At 43.5% G+C, this 20,285-nt stretch overlaps 1 protein-coding gene across 5 annotated transcripts in view; it reads right to left on the bottom strand.

The window, feature by feature from the left end:
* Positions 1 to 20,285, bottom strand: part of Shal (Potassium voltage-gated channel protein Shal) — a 75,048-nt gene that overhangs the window by 27,204 nt on the left and 27,559 nt on the right. For all 5 annotated transcript variants that reach the window (XM_043427096.1, XM_043427095.1, XM_043427098.1 and 2 more), the window contains exons 3-4: positions 9,893 to 10,081; positions 4,651 to 4,803 (exon numbers count right to left, since the gene is read on the bottom strand). In XM_043427096.1, coding sequence (XP_043283031.1) covers positions 4,651 to 4,803; positions 9,893 to 10,081 — 342 coding nt within the window. The remainder of the gene's footprint in view (positions 1 to 4,650; positions 4,804 to 9,892; positions 10,082 to 20,285) is intronic.

The following is a 20,285-nucleotide window of genomic DNA, read 5'->3' as shown; positions in this document are numbered from 1 at the left end:
CGGCTCTCAGACCTCCGGACGAGAGGCGAAAGGAACGAAAACGAGGAATGCACGTCGGGATGTAAATTTCGAAATTATGCGGGCTCGTATCCTCCCGAGTATGACAAAGACACGAAGAAATTTTCTCCTAATTCAATATATCGCAGTCTCTCGCTCTTTTTTTCGCGTTAATGAACGGAAGAAAGTTTCCTCCCTGCGAGCGAGCGAAACGGAAAGAGCGAGAGGGAGGGGGCGGGAAAAGCAGCCATCAAGCGACACCTCAACGCGAGAGGCTCCTTAATTGAACGTGTAATTAATGCTCCCCGAGATCCAAAAGTTCGCGGAGCCTCGCAGGAATCAGACTTGAATTATGCAGAGGTTTGCTGATGACAGGAGAAGAGATTGGAAGAGGCCGCGCGAAGAAAGTCTTATTCGTATAAAATCGCGCGCATGCAAACCCGAGATAAGTGAGGGTCAGAATTAGCAAGTCTCCTCACTAAATTCGTAGGAGTTGACCGAATAACGAGAGTGAACGGTACCGCGGGAGGGCGAGAAAGACGGACGAATGAGGCGAAAAAAACGAGCAGTCGATTGGCAACACGATAATTGATGCAGAGATGTAAACTGCGTGTCTGGATCAACGAGTCATGACTTTACAGATCATTTTATCATTTTCGTCGCGAGAATGATCCCGCTCACACGGGGATTAATACTAATCGCTACGTATTATAAGAGGATGAAAGTTGATCAGACGTTACGGCAGCTGGAATGTTCCAAGTATTTCCATGGCTATTTAGATTACGATTAAAGTGAGTTTCATATATTCGTTTCGCGGTGGAGTTCCGGAGCGCGAAAAACGTGCTCTCCTGTTGAACGAACCCGCAGTTGGAGGTGCTCCGAGTCGGTAATTCTCGTTGAGAGAGCGAAATGGCTTTTTGGAGCGAATGAAAATGAGGAAATATCGTCGTCCGCAACAAATGATGTGTCGAAGTGGCCGAAAAAATGATCGGGGAACAATGCTCGAGTTATAAACGCCGGAAAAGCGGACGCCCGTTTTAATCATTGTTCCGCGAGCAGACTGTCCAGGGCTTAATCTAATTGAATTTCCTCCGCGATTTCGTTGAATGTGTTCACTTCCGGCAGTTCGCGTATGGCTGGAAACGAGCGACTCGGCAAAGAGTTTTCTCGAAACTCACTTTTCGACGGGGAAAGTTCATTCCACCGAATTTCGAATGATTTAAACGCGCTACATTCTTTTCAGGCTCGCTCTCTTTCTCTCTATTTTTAGAATTAAAATCCCAACTCAAAACTGTGGGGGAAAAAATATGCACCGTAGACTTTCGGCCACTTCGTTCTACACGCGAAAGTATGGGGCATTCGACGCCAAACCGTTGGCTCCGTGAGCTCTAATTTCTTTCAGAATTTCTCGTCGCTTAAAACCAAAAGAAAATGAGAAACTTTGAGAAAAAGAAAAAACTTGCGAGGCTCAAAATTCGAGCACTTTTCGCTGTCACCAAATTTTCTTTCAACTTCGAGCCCGAACAATGGAATGGACAGTGCGAATTTCGTTATCAACGAAAGCAAAAAAATGTCGAACTTTTCGAAATAACGAAACCGAAAAAAACGAGGTCCACGCGGATTTTCACGTAGAATCCCTCATACGAGTGAACACATGTAACATTTATTTGCTGTATACGGACGAGGAGATCTCTTAACGCATGTCGTCCATTACCGGCTTTGGCGAGGCTCGAGAAAAAAATTTGCTGGCAGAGTACCAAACCATATCCTGAGCTCTGAAACCCTCCTCTCGATGATGCCAAAATCCCATCTTGATTTCTCTCGAATTCACGTTATCACGTTTTATCTCATCTCGGCATATTTATTGTTTTTTTACATTTTTTCCGTCCGCTTTTTGTCCTCACCACTGGCCTTATCTGCTATCCGGTTTGGATTCCATTTCCACGCGATGTATACACTCTGTACGTTATTTCAAATAAATTGATTCGATCTTTAGGCCTAACTATTCGAATGATCGGTGACAATGAGTCGCGCCTCATGATAAATACGATAAACAACCGCCCGCAATTGTTGATATCGTCGAAGCTCGTTATTGTTTCAAAACGTACCATGATGATATCGTTCTACTTAAAACCTAATTTCAAAGTCTTTTGACACAGTTCCATTCGAGACTGTGCGATTTATGGCGGGTACGTCGTTGAGTTTCAATGTCAAATGATGCGTTTGATCGCGAGCTCAAGAAGAATGGAGAATCGATGAAATCGGCGCGGTCTCATCGTGCTCGTACGTTAACAATGGTTATTCAAATATTTTTAATATTAATGATGATGCAGTTATAGTATTAACATTATTTAACAATAATAATTTGGAAGAAAAATAATCAACAGATTTGATTGAATATCGAGGCTCATTCGTTATTCACTCGAATCGCGATTGTTTCACTCTAAAAGGATTGTCTAAGGTTTTATCGATCGTGCCCATTCAATTTTTAATCAATGCACACCCCAATTTTACTCAAAAAGGTAACGACGAATTTGGCACTTGAATAATTCAGGCAATGGGAACGGACCTCGGTGCCAATACGCCCTCGAATTTTTTAAGGACTCGTAACTCGTATCACACCCAATAAACACATGGAAGACGTGACTCAAATTTCATTAAATGTAGGCACACGAAAAAATCGATTTTAATTCATTATTACGAGAGAGATTTGAACAGGAAATGATTTGTGGATTTCAGCTCGAGTTTTTGTCAATAAAGTTACTCCTTTTTCGCGAATTTATTAATAAACTCGATAGCAGAGATTTCAGATGATGAAATCGGAGCTCAAACGGTTTCGATGATGGAGCGAAACTCGGGAAGAGTCGTTGGTGGGCTTTTTCTTTTCACAAATTTTCGCGATGCTGCTACGACGGAAGATAAAAATCTGCCTCGGAAACCGTAAAGAGTGATCGACGAGCTTTGTCGCGACTCGAAAGGCGAATCGATGCTTTGGCGAAGATTCAATAACGAGTTGACGAGTCGTGTGAAAGTTAAATGATAACAATGCTTAATGGGAGTTGATCGAAAAAAAGCGAGGCTTCCTCGTACGTTTAGCACGCTCGGGGATTCTCTTTGTCCTGAAATATCCGATATTTTCGACACGATTATTACACGAAAACGCGCGTACGTCACCGCGGATGAAGCTCCCCCAAATCTGCATGAAAATGAGGTCAAAAAGTTTGGCAATGTTTTAATGAGAAATCGCAATATGCACGCCATGTGACTTTCGTTATTAATAACAATAATAACAGCGAATTAGTATTAATTGTTATTTGCAATATTAAGGACGCGATCGGACATTATTTGCAATATTCACACACCTTTGATCGACCCGCATTTGATTATTTTCAATGATTCCACCGTATTTACAATAATAATAATAATAGTAACCCCGCTTCATTTGACACTTTGATTTGGTATTTACGTTACTTTGATGCTTGCATCGATAATGGTATTTCGCATCGAGTCCGCCATTTCTCGATGATTCTCACTAAAATAAATGAAATTGTTGAAACTTGAAAAAGTTTTCAACTTTTTCTCGTTTCCATCATCATAAAATACGTATTTACATAGTTTTCGTTTATTTTGGGGATAAAAATGACGCTTGATTATCCTGCATAATGGTTCATTCGACGAATATCGCGTTTTACGATCCCGATCAAATCCTGAACGGATCCGAAGATTTGTTGAAAGGTTGCCGATCAACTAAAAATGCCAATTTCACAGTCTCGCCGAAGATTGAGACTGCGAGGTTCGATCCTCGAAAATGTTTCAGGCTTGTTCAATGGAGCCGTTAGAAAGCGAGTAAAATTCACAATTATCGAAAAACTATTGCGCGCCCCTGTCATTCGTACAATGTAAATTGGAAGCTCAATAAAAACATCGGAAACCGAGTGTATTTTAATTACTTTCGGGTGCATGAGAATTGACCTATCAAGTCTGTTCGTCAGCAACGATTCGTCGTCCAGGAAAACAGCGATGTCCACACCGCTCTTCGGAGAGGCTACTCGGGTGAGTAAATTTCATAGCTTTCTCGTAATCGAAGCCTCGCGGGGTGGGGGAATCGCGTTTGTTGATCGAGTCGATAATACCCTGTGATAAAACGGTGACGTGGCCTGTCACGAGTAGGAAGAAAGTGGCCATCGGATTGAGAGAATCCGGAAAGTGTGATCGTTGATAAAAATTGGGTTGTTTTTTTAACCTTTCGTAAATAAATATGAATAAAGTGATAAAGAATGCGATGCGTTTGTTGATGAGAAAAATATCGATAAATTATTAGACTCGCGTCTCGTTGTAGGAGTTGAGGGTGGTCGTGAGCGCGGGATTAGATCGCGGACGTTGCCTATCGCCGGGTAGATTGAACGCGACGCTCGGCACGGCCGCGACGTCTTGACCGTCAACGAGACGCGAGTCGAGCCGCGAATTGGTGCTCGGTATCGTTGAATTTTGATTATAATTGGTGGTCGCAGCGGCCACAGCAGCGCCATCTTCCTCGGACGGCTCGACTTTTTGGGGCTGCTGGGGCACGTGCGAAGCACCGCGAGTGTACGAGGACGACGCGCCCTGATCGCTGATCGAGGTCGTCGAGGCGAGAATTCGCCGACCGCGTACCTGGTAACGCTGTGGATAACAACGACCGCAACAAGACTGCAATAGACCGCCTCTCGAGGCTGTACTGTGCGCCGGTGACGTGAGCGGCGATGGCGAGCCTGGCCTCTTTGGCGCACCGTTAAACGGCACTTCCATCTCCACGAATTCACGGTCCTGCAACAATTCAACAAAAATATTTCACTCTCCCTGCTTCTCTGAGCCTTTTTTCGGGGATTCCAAATCAGCTTCTTTCTCAACATTATTCGTATTCGAACGGAAGAAAGAAAATCGTGGGAAAGAGAATCAAGTTTGTTGACACGAAAATTGATCGATTCGAACGCTTCGTTTGATGTCAAAAAAATTTTTTTTTCAATTTTTTATTCAAGGCACGTCAGACCCGACGGATCGTAATTTATGAGTGTCTAAATTGAATCAATTTTTACTCCCTAATTGAAGATAGTTTATGTCAGAATTATTAATTCGAAATTGTAGATAAACTTTTTTAGCTTATCTTTTGGCGAATAAAATTACAAGCCATTAATTAATCGGAGATCCATCGCTGACTGAACCCGAAATTTCATACGTCCCTGACGAAAATACTATAGTTTTTTATGTAAAAACCGCAGTAGAGAGCGCAAACACAAGGGAAAATGGATCGAGAAATAAGTATTAATAAAAAGACAGAAGGCTATGACAAGAATGGCCCAAGCCAAGAAGAAACAAAATGCCGAAATAAGCAAATGTGAAGTTACACGAGTGCTCATTACCAATTTTAATTTTTCTTCGCATTTAAGCACGCCTATCTCAATAATCAATAAGACGAACCCTTTAAAATTTGATTTGCGTGTCAGTCGACTGCCCATTTAAACTCTGGATAAAATTCAAGACTTTTCTTAAGAAAACCATTTCGTGCATAAACTACCTTAAAAAAATATATTTGCGACAATTGTTGGTATTTGCTGGCTCAACAAAATGTCCTTTCTCATTGCATAATTTATTCTAATATTTGTAGCCGAGAGTCGGTCGAATGGTGTTTTTTTTACATGCATTTTCCATTGACCGGGTCTGTGGAATCGATGAAATCGAAATCACGTTATTAGCGTAATGTGCGACATGAAAAAAATCCGAGCCACACGCAGAAGGCTTGAGCATCGATCGATGCGAGGGAGAGACACTTTTTCCACGATTCTCACAGTGCCGACCGAATGAAACTCCGTGAGAACAGAGTCGTTTGAATTGCGTCAGGATTTTCACAGTTTTTTTCCACTTCCTCACAAATCCCATCCGCTGTAGTGCGAGCTGCAGCGTTTGGAGTATTTTGGGGGGGAAAAAATGCGCGTTAAACAAAATCCCTATTTTAATCATTATTTTTATTGAATTGACGAGTGAATGAGTTCATTGACAAAACGGATGGTCAAATCCTCACTTTTCTCGGCCAGCCAGATAGAATCAGGTTCGACGAACAAGTTTGTTATTTTTTTATTGCGGATATCCACAAACCTCTGGGGAGTTTCGCCGGCAACAGGAAGTTATCGGGGTGCGAAAAACAGCGGAATTTATAACGGTGGAATGACTTCATAAAAATCCAGATGGCGATTCGCACGGGATGACGAAAAAAAAATTAAAAACAAAAAGCAAAACAAATAAAATTGTAATAAATTCAAATTTTGAGGCTCTCGCTCGAGTCGAATTGAAATAAACCGAAATTTTTTATGTCACCATTCATGAAATCTGTAAGTGTATCCGATCGTCGACCAACTCTGAATTTATTCCACATTCGACCCCGTTTTTAAAACGTATAAATTTTTTTATACTAGCAATTTAATATCGCGATTCGTTATCATTTCGTAGTGATCTGATTGGAAAAATCGTGTGTCCGTGGCTTGCTCGTTTTCTCTCCACCTCCCTCCCCGTGTCTCTTCCCATTCGGAATCCCACCCCATTATTCCAACGAATGAGAAAAGATTGGAAAAGATTTTTTCTGGCGGGCGAGCGCGGGCAGTGGTGCAGGAAGAACGAAAGAAAGAAATATCGAAGCGGCATTGAATTATTTTGCCAATATCAGTGTGAGAGAAAGAAACGGAGAGCGGCGCGGCGAGTCTGGCGGTGAAGCGCGGAAGGGGAGAAAAGAAGAAAATATGAGGATATTCCAATAATGGGAAAAAATTAAGCGGTTCTCGCGGAGAATGGTCTCGTTCGTTCTTCCATTTACGAGGCCGCACGCAACGCCCATAACCATTATCTAAGCCATAGGTAGGTATTACTGCTGCGAGAAAACGTGCCAGACCAATAGAGAGACAATGTGTGAACATCGCCGGACGGAAGAGGAGGAGGAAAGAGGGAGAGAGAGAGAGAGAGAAAAAAAACGATAAAATAAAGCCGAAGAGGAAATCGATATCCGATTATGTCAAGAGATTTCATCTCTCAACGTCTTTACCAGACTCCATTTAAGTGCCAGGGAATTCTCTGTCCCAGGCGAACCGATACACTGTCAATGTACGTGTTGAAAGTAATGAAAAAAATAGAAATAAAGGAACCGAGAGCAATAAAATATGGAGAATGATAATGAATTAACAGAAATGAGTGCTCGGTCCACCACGACGAGCGTGTCCCAGTTTCACATCCGCCGACAACGATCCAATCTTCCCATGAGTTTTTTACGCTCCCTCTCTCTCTCGCTCTGTGACGTTGCTCCAAAGCCCCGTGAGAATAGAGGGCAAAAAGCGAAGCTAGTGGGCGATTAGTGGCAGCGACAAAAAACTGGCGAGCGAAGTGTCTTCGGTGCGAAACTCGTTGACAGCAACTAATTTCGTGTGAGAAATTCTTTCGAATCGATGGAAGCAACGGGATATTTTTTCTTCGCGCTCAACGTATACGAGGAATGAAATCAGATAATTGTCAGAGTCACCGCGAAGACGTAACGGAGGGACGAGTTATCGAGGACGAGTATTATTTAAGGGATTAAGCCCAGGAGAGCTGAGCTCGATACTTTTTTAAGAAGTTAACAACAAGTTTATTTTAAAATGTTACAAATTCGAGGTCTATTTGCCTCGAGAGCAATCGTTCGACAGCGGAGCATAAAAATCTGGAAAAAGGAATATGAAAATGGAAATTTCGATGACAGTCGATCCTCAGAAAAAATTGTTTCTCCAACAAAATCGATTCAGCTGCACCGAAGATCGCGGATTCAAGCACATTTTTTAACGTCCCGAATCATTTGGATCTTCCAACAAAGAAGCGTCGAATCGACGATACTTTCGTGCACCCAAACGCGATTTTGTTCGACGACCGAGATGTTTTTTCTTCATTGAATAAACTCTGTTAAAAGTTAGTGAAACGTATCACGAGATCCAGGATCTCTCTCGTATCGACAAAGTCCCAGCGAGCGAGGGAGTCTCGAGAAACGAAAAAAGGAAGAGAATGGAATAGAAGTGAAAAAGCGCTTGTGAATGTTTCTGGAACGTGGGGGACTGCTCGAAAGATAGTTTATCTACGAGAGCGCACGATGCGGCGGTACAGGTACGAGCTTCCGAAAAGTTATCGCAGGAGACTTTTCAGACGAGGTAGAATGCTGTGGAGAGGAGGAAAGAGAAGATTTGAAAATGCGATTCATTGACCTGAGCGAAAGCACACGGCGAGGCACGCACACGTTTGCAGAAATAGAAGCGACGAAAGCATGTCAAAGTGAGTTTCGCTGATAGCGAAACTTACGTACAACGCTTGTGCAGCGCTATGCCGAGGAACGGGGTCTCGTGATCTGGATCGTAACGTACGTATCAAGGGCTTTAGAATCGTGTAAACTGTGAGTCCAAGTGCCTGACGAAAATCGTTTAAAGGTCAGATCTGAGCCCCGCGATAGTTGGGTGGTGCGCTGCGCCAGCGGGGGCTCGTCTACGAGGGATTTTTTCTTCGTTGCGATAAAGAAAGCCCATCATTTGCATTAATCCGACCGCGATCCTTGCCATTCGGAGTGCCAGTGAATCAAGCCCCGAGGAAACGTTGCGGCGGGGTCGAAAGAGTAATTGGACGAAAAGGTCGAAGGACCGGGGCCCTCGGATCCGCGCCGAAATAGAATTTTCAAAATGTTGTAGAAAAGTAGAAAGATCGTTGGGATTCCAAGCAACGCGTGCTTTCGTCGCGGAGTCGAAACTTCTTCGTTCCCGGGGTTGATCAATGGGGCCAAGGGCGAAGCGCGTTGTACAACCGCGAGCTCCGAATCAGTCTCGTTGTATCACTTCGAGCTTCCTATATATACAAGGAAAAACACACAGAGCGACGAGAATAAAATGTTGAAAAAGTCATCGAGGAAGCAGGAGCTCCGCGCTCCTTTGACCACTTTTTTATTTTTCTTTTCTTTTCAGAAAAAAAAAATCTATTTTTGCCCCGTATGTAAAGCGAGCCACGAGCAGGCAAAGTTATCGATAGAATACGATTATACGTGCAGCCTTGGTAAATAATGCCGGAGATATTGGAAGGTCAGCTATATTTTAACAAACCGCGAGAAGGCGAGCGGTGAAGGGTTTTCATCCAAGTGGCTATTAGTGGATCGTTAACCAGCTATAATTAATTAGGCATCCTATCAGGTACGGAGAGGACGAGATCACAATGTAGAGTGGGATGAGCGCTGAGAGAGAGGGCCGGAGAAGCGTATTTGAATCGTTTCCTCAGAGGTCTGAAGAGCTCGGAACCCTCGTAAGTTATATCCCTGCGAAATATCGGTTCTATTATGTCGTCAAAGGAAGGGTTATCAACGAGCAATTCCAAAGTCCTCTTTCCATCCTGCTGTCCGCTCGTCGCCGATGCTCGGTTACTCTTCGTCGTTTTTTCTTGGACTGTATTTTGCGAAGGTCAGAAAGTGATATTACGAGGCCATGAGATTTCCCGATAGGCTCGTTACGACGACGAATTTAGGGACATTCGTTAATTAAATATAAACTGCGGCTGTCGGGGCCTCGTCGCTGAAGCTCTTTTCACTGAAATCGTCACTCGAAAAGGACTCTCGATATCGCGGAACGTTATTTCCGACCCCTTCGATTTGATGGTTTTAAGGAAGTAAATCGAAGCGTATTTTCATTACACCGGAAATCCGGTGGAAATTTTGGGACCTCGGTGCCGTAAATTTCCGAGGTCGATTCCCATCGGCGAAGGTGCTGCGCCCTCGACTCATTAAAACTTTGACAAACTCGCGTTTTCAGGGCAACTCGGTTAATAACTGCCGTTGAAATTTCGCCATAAATCGTAGCCACTAAATAAATTGACTTACGGTAGTTTTCTCGAGGCAGCGAAGAAGATGGTGATGCTGGAGCTCGAAGATGTCCTCCTCTCTGTAACTGTCGTCGGGAGCGAGGCCGCTCTCGAGGGCGGCGAGTCTCGCCTCGGCAGCTTTCTTTTTACTCACGAATGCGGCTCCGCTCGATGCCTTCGCTATCCTGATCCTCGCGAGTCTCGCTTTCTGAAATCCAACGGAAAAAATCGGTCTCGTTTTAAAAACGTTAAATGGGAGGAGGATGGCTCTCGGGGCGACTAAAATTAGGGCTAAAATGCTCGATCGATCGCTTGGAAAAGGCGAAGCGAGAGACACAAATGAAATGATCGTTTGGAGCAGAGGGAAAATGACGCGTGCACACCCAATGCTGGGAAACAACGTTTTCCCACGTTTTACAAATCCGTATATATACGTAGAAACACGTCGAAAATATACTCGTATGTACGAGGGAGGTACACAAATGCATTTATTTGGAAAGGAAAATTTAATTTGCACAGCTGCTTTGTAGCGAGCTTCACGCGAGGGATGGGCGAACAAAACTTCGGAGAGAAAACCTCTTTGCTCCAAATTCGTGTACGTTTTAAGTCCCATTCCAGTTTTATTTATATGCGCATACGTATACGAGCAGCTCGCTATATGTAAATAAGTTGTAGATGCAGTTTGTGAAAGCCTGCAGAAAATTCTTGCCCGCGAAACAAAGAGGAAAACAATTAATTATGAGTGCGCATCTCGACTCGTGAATCTTAAATACACAAAAAGCTTTCTCACGGGCTCGTTGTAACGGTGAAAAAGTGGCTGATCGGCGGGGAGGGAGAAGGGAATTCGAATGAGAATTTCTGTCCGCAGGTGATCGCCGAAAGCTCTCATTTTTTGAACTTGTTTTTTTTCTGTCATGGGAAACTCGACGGTTGCGATAACACGATCGAAAACTGTGTGAAAATGGGGAAGGGACGCGAAACGACGAAGAAATACAGAGAACGGAGATCAAAGGGAGCGCGCGGAAGCTCGAAACCGCGAATCGTCGCTCGCCCAAATTCGTCCGGCATTCCGAGTGCTATGGACTGTGGATTTTTCGAGAGCTGCGCAGAGAGCGAAACTGGGAAAATTAACGTGCGTCCCCGAAGCGAGGCGACGACGCGAGAGGAACTTTTACGTCAAAATTCAACTACAAATTTTTCCGCAAAACTGACAATTTGACTGGAGCATCTGCTGAATTGCGGTGTCCGATTCGATGCGGAAAACAAATAGAAAAATTTCGGAAATCAGGAAACAGAGAATTCTACCCGGAAGAACCGGGTCTGATGAAACTCGGGAATTTCTACTGCGAGGAAACTCGCGCTTGTCGAGGCTCGGGGAACGCTCTCAGTGGATTTCTCCCGATCTCGAGCTCCGCTCGTTCCTTCGGTTTTCAATATCCATTGGCACGGGGTCTCGACACACTTTGATCCGAATTTTCAGTCTCGTTGAGCGCACGAATGAGGGGATCGCGCGAGGGCGAGCTAGATGCAAGGAAAATCTCTGGAAAATCTTGAAAACTCAACAACCGAGGTATGCTCGTAACGAGGGTTGTTGAATGTGCGAATTCGTGATAGCGAACGCGAGTGAAAAGGGGCGGTGGCGGCGAGTGATAATTCGCAGACGCATTCTGCTGGCGTATCTCCCGAGTTTGTGGGTCGCGCGCGTGGATCGTAAACTTTAGCCTCGTCGCTGTTATTGCACGACGCGAGTTCCCTTTTCGAATAATCCGGCTCGCTCGAACGGCGTTGATCCGGGAACGGTCGTATCTCGAGTGCTTTCGAGCGCCTCCTGAATCCCTCGCGCGCCCTTACGTACGCTCGCGCGGCGGGTGCTTGCAACTGGAAAACGCTGATTCCGAAAAGGGGCCGCGGAGAATTACTGTCTTCATTCACTCAGCAACGACGCTGGTGTTTACCGGTACAACGCTCCCCGGAAATACCTCGCGTCGTTAAAACCCTCGAGCACGTCGTGTACGCGGATGCTCTTCCGATCGTCAAAATCCATTTCATCCAAGGGGCTTTCGGGGCGGAAAATCCGCACGGGAAAGGCGACGGTTCCGCTCGAGCACGTTTCCTCCAGGGCTCGATTCTTCCCCGGGGAATTTCGCCCTGCAAATTCGCGGCTTTCAACGGGAGCCTGGAATGCGGATTTCTCAGCGTGGGAGGCCCCGTGTGCATGCGTATTGCACGTAATTGGCGAACGAGAGCAGAGAAGACGCGGTGTACCAGCTGCAAGGTTCCGCAAGGAAAATAAACGACGAAATCGAGCCGCGCGCACGCTTCGAGGGTCGCTCCGAGAAATATACAGCCGATTTTTTCATCCGCGTCGAGGAGTGAATGATCGAAGATCGTTAGCAAAATATAAACGTGATTAATCAATTCCGAAGCACGCAGCGGTACATAAAAAGCCTCGAAAGTTCGCGTTGTTTGGACGTGAGCGCGAGCAGCTTCTGAAAGATATTTCAGGATTCATTGGGTCGTCGAATTACGATCGATCATTGGCAACCGAAAAAATCTCGACGCCGAGAAAACAGCCGGCGCGAATGTTTCATCCCGTGAGACGAGACTGCTTCATAAAATTCTCTATTTTTCGTGGCCGTTCCATCCCCAAGAAAAATCGCTACGCGAGACCGTTTTATATTCGCTAAATAAACAAGCCCGACGCTCCTGTGTAAATACGAATCCTGCTCGATTTCATCCTCTGATTCGCGCGCTGTTATTTCTTCACAGCGAAGCAACTCGAGAGAAAAGTATGCTCACTTGCACTCTCGAACTCGCTCGAGGATCTCTCGTAGATGTCCCGCGTAGATTTCATCTCTTTGCGGCCAACACTCGTAAGAGAAATGTGAGAAATAAACGATTATGTCGCTCCGGCGCTGGGCGAACGGGCGCTCCAAGTCACTGCCCTCCGATAAGGAGATAGGACAGTGTCCTATCTCTTCATCGCTCGCCAATGAGCTCGGCTCCTTGAAAATCTTGATTAAAAAATTACGAGACGAGCAAGAACGAGAGCGTTGTCGATTCCCATTTTTGAGGCTCCCACGAAATTCTCGTTAATTATATCTAAATTATTGAGGTACCGTATGAGGCTCGTGGAGAAAAAAGAACGTCAAAGAACCGCGAAAAATTATCTCCGCACTTCGCTACCTCGCTTCGCAGTCACGTTCGAACGCCAACTCTCCGGTCAGAGTTCGAAAACTCGGATGTAACTTGGCCCCGGGCGCGTAATCTAATAACGAGGGGGTCGCTTTGCAAGGTTCGCGAGAACTCCAAAACGCGTTAACTTTCGGGAAAATGTTTTGGTGGATACTCAGTTTCCGGAACAATCTCGCGTTTCCCTACTGAGACGCAAAAAATGCATTTTGACTGCCAAGCTTTTCTGCGAGACGAAACTCGATTACTGACGAGAAGACTGAAAAGTTGCCTCAGAACGTCCTTGCCTCGATTAGCGCCGGGAATCTACGGAAATCGTCGGTCAAGGCTCGCGTAATTTCTCGTAAATCTTCGGCGTGTTTATCACTGGAAACATTGGGGAAAAAAAATTTGTAGAAAAATTCTGAAGAGTACAATGAAAAATGTTTGAGCCCATAAAAAATGCGAAACTGCATATTTTTATTCCCGTTATCACGAACGTGGAGCACGAATATTTTGAAATTCTGTACATTTTCACGCGGAGGTATAATCAAAAAATAAAAATTTACGTAATTGCCGTAGAAACCGGGGCCGACCTTCGATGTTTGGCAACTCCGACGGTCGGCAGATTCCCATGAATATGAAAATTCCCAGCAAAATCGCTGGACCCCCGCATGTAGGAGGGATTAAAAAATTTTTTACACACTTCAGAGGCTTATTTTTATGAAAATTGAATTAAATATTTCCTCCAATATACAAAAAAAAAAATTCAAATATTCGTTCGCATTGCTGCAACGGTTATTTTTACCTCCAAATTTTCTCAGCGTACAGTGTCCGCTGAACGAGATCGAAATTTGAAAAAAAAGTCCGTTCGCGAAAAATGGCTCGGCGAGGCAATATCTTCCAATTCTTTTTTCCCGGCAACATATGTTTTCCAGCTTCGTACGATGTATTAAATTCGTTGTGAATACAGAATTTATTCATACAGAAATTCTATGCGTTTGTATCCCATTAAGGCATGACCGTATTTTTTGGTTGCGCAAATTGGGCCACTCGAAATTCAGACTGATTCCTAACCTCTGAGCAGTTGCGGTTACGTGTACGAAAAGCTTCTGCTTTTACCATTTTTCCAACTTCTATCCTTAATATTCCTTTTAACCCTCTTGGAGTCTCGGAGCGTATGTTGCTTCTACGCGACACACGCGCTTCCGGACCCCATAAAACTGCATCGATCAGTAAGCTCGGGGTTCCAACTGCTTAGTTCCGCATCAACTAAGGTTAGATTGCACCACAGATACTCCTAAACCAAGAGATAAACTGCTTCAACCCATCAAAATTTCAATATGAAGTTTCGTGATGAGTTGGCACCGTGCGTGGAAACGTGCTTTAGAAACCGCTAAAGAAAAGTGAGTACACATTTCGTTTTCATACTCCAAACGTTACATCTTTCAAAGGGAAGTTAATATGATGTAAATATTTAAAGTGTTTGTTGGTAGATTAATTCGTAAAATTCGTATTTCCCAACAAAATAACCGAAATGTCACAACGAATTCTTAAACTAGAAAATATTTTGAGATTAAATTATGAAGGGAGTAATTTTCCTTCAACGTGAAACAGGCCTCGGTCTGAGAGGGTTAAGCGCATTCGGTAACCCTTTTTTTATCGTCGCTGTGGATTCCTTGCATTTTTTTCTACCTGTGAGACAGTTTGTATCAGAAATTTAGAATTATTTAGTATATTAATAATTGACTAGAAATGAATAGCGATGGAGGAATCTCCATAAGCTCCCTAAAAGTTTTCCGATTTTTGAAGTTTTAATTCTTCATTAAGTGTTCGAAGGCCTGACCTGAAATTTCGCCAATCTATTCGCATGCACTTTTACTTAACCGTAATGTAAAATCACTCATTTGTAAAATATTCGGGTTCGCGAATAGCTCAATATTGCCGAAAACAAGCAAACTTTAAAACGTTGCTCGTGTTTGGTTCAAGTGTGTGTGTGTGTGTGTGTGTGTGTGTGTGTGTGTGTATTTCTGGAGTGAGCCCCTATCCGTCATCCTCGATCGTTCCGAGTGTGTTTCATCTCGGGGACCGGAGGGTGGATTTTTATCATTTCCGAGGTGGTCGTCAAAGGAAAATTCCGTGGTAAAGGAACAAAAGCGGAGAAAGGTGCGAGCGAGAGAAGTCGAACAGGAGGCTTTATCGCAGCGAACGTAGGCTCGCGGAGGGTGAAAAAGGGAGGGAAAGGCAACGACGATCGTGCCGAGAGTTCGTTCTAAGAATAGCAACGAGTTGAGCAGGGGTTGAAAATGTTTCTGGCGACTGCCAGGCGACAAATCACAAATCGTTAGTGATCTCATTCGCGCTCCCTTTTCGGCTCTTTTCCTATCCCTTTGAGTTTAATGAGCCGGTCGCACACTTTCTCAGTGCTGTGACAATGAGTTTCGAGGTCCTCTCGTGGCCCCTGCGCTCCGCGCGGTTCTTCAAATAAATAAAACAACGCGCTCGAAGCTACGAAACGTCTTCGGACGTAAATTTCATATTCGATTAATCACGAGATTTTTCATTGGCGAGCGAATAAACGGAAGTAATTAAGGCGACGGGATATCAAAATTTGACAGTATTTACACCGATTTTTCGAGTTTATTACTCGAGCAGTTCCAACCACGAGTCGGAGTTCTTTGATCAGATTTCAAAAGCGTTCTTCTCGTCAATAAAAAACCTCTTCGCTCGAGGCGACGATCGAAATAATTCCAAAGTACTGATTCACTCCGTCGAAACGAAAATCCCCGAGCATTCGGTCATCCAAGATTCATTTTACGGGCGAACGACTCAAAGAGGCAAAACACGAGAAAAAAAGGACTGGAAAGACTGAAACGCTTCAACTGGAGCATGCAACAGGGCGGATGTTATAGACATAAAAATTACACGCGTCAGAAGCGAGCACGGATCAGAAGCAGTTAAATTACCCGTACGGTTTTTCGCACCGAGCGCTCGCGCGCGCCTCTGCGTCACTTCCACGAGCCTTTATAAACGCGAGTCGAGTAAAAAGTGAGCCGAGTCGCCCACACTACCGAGGCCACTAAATTTGTTATGTCAATCAAGTTTTACGAGTTCCATGAGCTCAACTTGACACCGAAACCCGAGCAATTTCAATCCTCAACCGATAACGCTCAAAATCTTTTTTAAGAGTACGGATTTTCCCAGTTTTATTCGATTCTGGAGTATAAAACGACGAACCTCCCAAAATAAACAACTCTGGTCAATCAGAGTCCGCGAGAAAATTACTATCTTTGACACTTGAACCGCGTACTCGAGTGCGCATTCGCACCAGCAAAACTTGAATTGCAGCAAAAATATTAAAAGTCACTATTTTCATCATTTTTTCTCGCCACTTCCCCATCGATGCTCAATTGAATCGTCACCACGTGATTGGGCAGGAAACTTCACCCCAAAACTATCCCCTCGTGTCTCGATTTTGGAAGCCATTTTCACTTAGCAATTGTGAGTTTGAACCGTGACATTCCAATTCGCGTGAACGCTTCAAACATATGCTCGGATAAGTGAATCTTTGAAGACGAATTAAGCAATAAAAATAAATGCACCAATCGATCATGCGAACTATTAAATTCCAGTTATTTTATTTTGTTTCTGACAGAATTTCGCCACTTCCTAACACCACGCACCGAGAACAGTTGAAATTTTAAATTTAATTTATTTTTATTTATATTTTTTCAATTTTTATCCTCGCAGGAATTCTGGTAACCGGCTCGAACCGAGATTTCGTAAAGAGTGGCGTTGAAACTTGATTTAAAAAATTCAAAAAACGATTTGAAAGCGAAAAAAATTGGGTCTCTCCACGTTAGACGCGACATTGCAATGCGAAAGCTTCTCCAACAGGGGAAACCGAATCGGGGTGGTAATGTGTAATATCCTGCGACAAAGATCCGAGTCGCAATGTCTCGGGGACGTGTGAGATTCTTTCTTCAAAGATAGCCCAACATCATAATTGTGGTAGTTCGTAACATTATTAGGTTTTTATTAAGATTTGTTAGCTCGGTTTTTCGAGTACGTCCATGATGCACGTCCGTTTGGCTCGGACTCGGATTATGTGTCAGGATATTTCCGATCGGATGTTTTGTCCCGGAATCCATTGGCTTGGAAGAAGAAAATTTTTTCATCGATCTAGTAAATTCTGCGTGGTGTTTAGCTCGAATGGCTGAATCAACGGCGCCCGAAAAACACTTTGAGAAATGTGCGGAAATGAAACACGCGAAAAAGACAATCGATACAAGCAAGTTAAGGAGTTTCAGTCAAAATATTAAGAAATTGATCAAATTTGGTGATAATGTTTTTCAACATCAAGTGCGAAAACACAAATTTTTTCAAAATTTTCTTCTACTTAGTTATCGAGTAATTACGCATTAAAGCAGATTTCTTATGCCCGGAATGTATACCTATATATATGGAAACGCTATGCTTATACACGTAAACTTTAGTGATCAATTACTCGATAACTGTGTAGAAGAAAAATCTTAAAAAATTTGTATTGTCAAATTTGGCACTAAAGAATATGTTCACCAAATTTTATAAAATTCTAAACTTTTTGAAATTTTTTATGTTTTTAGCATGGTTTAGCATGGCAACATTGTATCGCCTGTACCGAAACTCCTTAAAGAGTTTTTTGGTCAAATCACCGTCGACGAAGGGTCTGAGTCGACGAAAAACTTCGAGGGGAAGCGCGGAGACGACTTGCCAGATATTTTGTTATGCAATTTTTTCGCTCCCTCTTCCGCACTAACGATGAACGCCGAGAGAATAAATAAAAAGGAAAGGAAAATAGAGCAGGATCGAAACCCGACGAGTAAACCCGAAGGGATGGAGCAGGGACGGAGGAAAAAAGCACAATTCTAATGATCGAAAGTTTCGGAGCATATTCAAATGAGTCGACTGGCGGTTAAACCGCTTATTCCCGACAACGCAGTCCCATCTTGGCCGGAATGGATGCGGGAAAAGGAACGAAAAGAGGAGGGACGGCGGAGGGAGGAGGCTCGAACGGGAGGGATGAGGCCACGATATCAAATGCAGATTCACAGTCAACAGAATGGAGATTCATAGAGTCGCAGGGGGAGTCCTCTTGCAATTGAAGAATAGCCGGGCGTGAAATTCAGATTTACGGACGACCGGCGACGTTAGTTTGCCTGCTTGACACACATATCTATGTATATCATCATAAATGGCATGCATGGGATTTTCGGTGTGAAACTGTCCCGGCTTTCTAGCAAGCACCGCCAACCTTTTCGCTTCGCGCAATCGCTGTTTCTTCTCGCTTTTTCAATTCCCTGGGAGCTCGTATTTTCTCATCGCTTTTCATTCGATGACACAGAGATCTCTGATGAATTTCTTGCTTCGAATTTGCGCTGTGAAACTCCAGAAAATTCATTTTTTTGACATTTCGAAGGGAGCGAACATTTTTAGCTGGAATTTGCGTTTCGAAAAAAATCGGTTTCGTGCAATAAATTATTGGCAGGTTTGTGCCACAGTTTTTCACTAGAGTTTTTCGCAAGCGGCGATAGACGTATCTCGGCTCTTCGATTCGTGCTCTCGGTGAAAAATACCCTCGGAAATTGGTAAAAAAATCACCCAGAGAGATATGTACGTCGAAAATATTTGCGAACGTGAATCAAAACTCGCGGAAAACCAGTGCGAGGCACCTAAAAATGGTGGAGATAATCGAAAAAAGCGAGGGCAAGTTTCGAAGGTTTGCGAATGAAAATCGATCGAGCACCACTCACGGTGCTGCTGGGTGAGCGCTTCGAACAAAATAAGTTGTTAACCGCACGAGTACTGAAAAATAAATTGCTCCTTGAAAGTCCCTTTTATGAGGTTAGTTTGATGGAGTTTGGCTCAAGACATAAAAGACGAGCACGTTTATCTTCATTTTTGCACATTTGAAAAAATACATCAAAAAAGCAACTTGTTTTGACGACTTTTCGAAACCGTTTCGACGTTTCTTCAGTCAAAATATTTTATGGGAAGCGAGCATATTTTATGATAAACTCTCAACATTTTAAAGAATCGTCGAGGTTTTTAAAATATTTACAATACTGACTTTTGCTAAAAAGCATGCCAAATTATTTTTTGAGAATTATCAACGATGAATACCGCGATTAATTTTAGGGAGGGGGGAGGTAAAAATTTTATTAAAAATGTTCTTTTTAAATCTGATGTTGAAATTTCGCTTACGAAAACAAAATTGTGTTTTTTTACCTTCTCCATTCATCGTAATATAATTTTTTACCAATATTATACGTTGCCAAAAATTTTGGGGCCATTTTTCATTGATGACAATAGCGAAAAAACTATTTTTTCACTTTTTATACTTTCCCCCTTCCTAAAACGAACCCCCATGTCATTTTTTATTGATAATAATGCTGAAGAAAATATTTTATGACCATTTTTAGCAAAACTAAGTATTGTAAATATTTACCGATTTTTTTTCTCCCTAGCAGATGAGAAATGGACTAAACGTTTGTAAAAAAACGCGAAAGAAATTTCCAATTTTCAGAATTTCGAAATTCCCAAAATTCTTTACAGTCCCATAGAGGATTTTATTCTCCACAAATCCGCAGATAGAACACGTAAATGCATGAGAGTAATCGCGACGCGAGCCCAGCAGGATTCGATTCGATTTCGTTTCGTCTTCGTGTCTCCTTTGGATAAAGTATATTTCGTATATACGACAGCAATTGGTTCATCTTGGAGGATCGTTCAATTTCAACGCTATCGCCCGTAGAACAAAGGCAAAAGGAAAGTGGATGAGCGAAAGCGAGAAAGAGAGAGAGAGAGAGAAGAATCGAAAAGTAGGTACGTATGAAATAGTGGTAATGAACTGAAGGTGGCTGTTGGCAAGCGGCCAAACCAAACTGCTCGTTCTCGTGACTTTCTTGCACGCGGGCAAAGAGAGTTTCGGCCTCTTCTCTCGACAGCTGAGACGAAAAACGCGACGTTGACTCTTACATGCCGAAACTTCACACCGTCGTTTTCGCGATATCCCATATTATCGCTGTAAACGACACGCGATTGAGATTCGCGATTGGCAAGACAACGTCGTGGAAGCTTTACAACGCGTTGCCCTCGCTCGCGTTTTTTCCGCGATTTTTTTTCTCTCTCAACTTGTTACACCTGCCAAGCATTCCGTTACAAAAATTCGCACTCCTTATCAAGCTAGATCATGCCCGAAC

This window comes from Venturia canescens, chromosome 8 (assembly GCF_019457755.1).
Source record: "Venturia canescens isolate UGA chromosome 8, ASM1945775v1, whole genome shotgun sequence".
In the NCBI taxonomy this organism is placed as follows: Eukaryota; Metazoa; Arthropoda; class Insecta; order Hymenoptera; family Ichneumonidae; genus Venturia; species Venturia canescens.
This window is presented reverse-complemented; position numbering and strand designations above follow the sequence as displayed.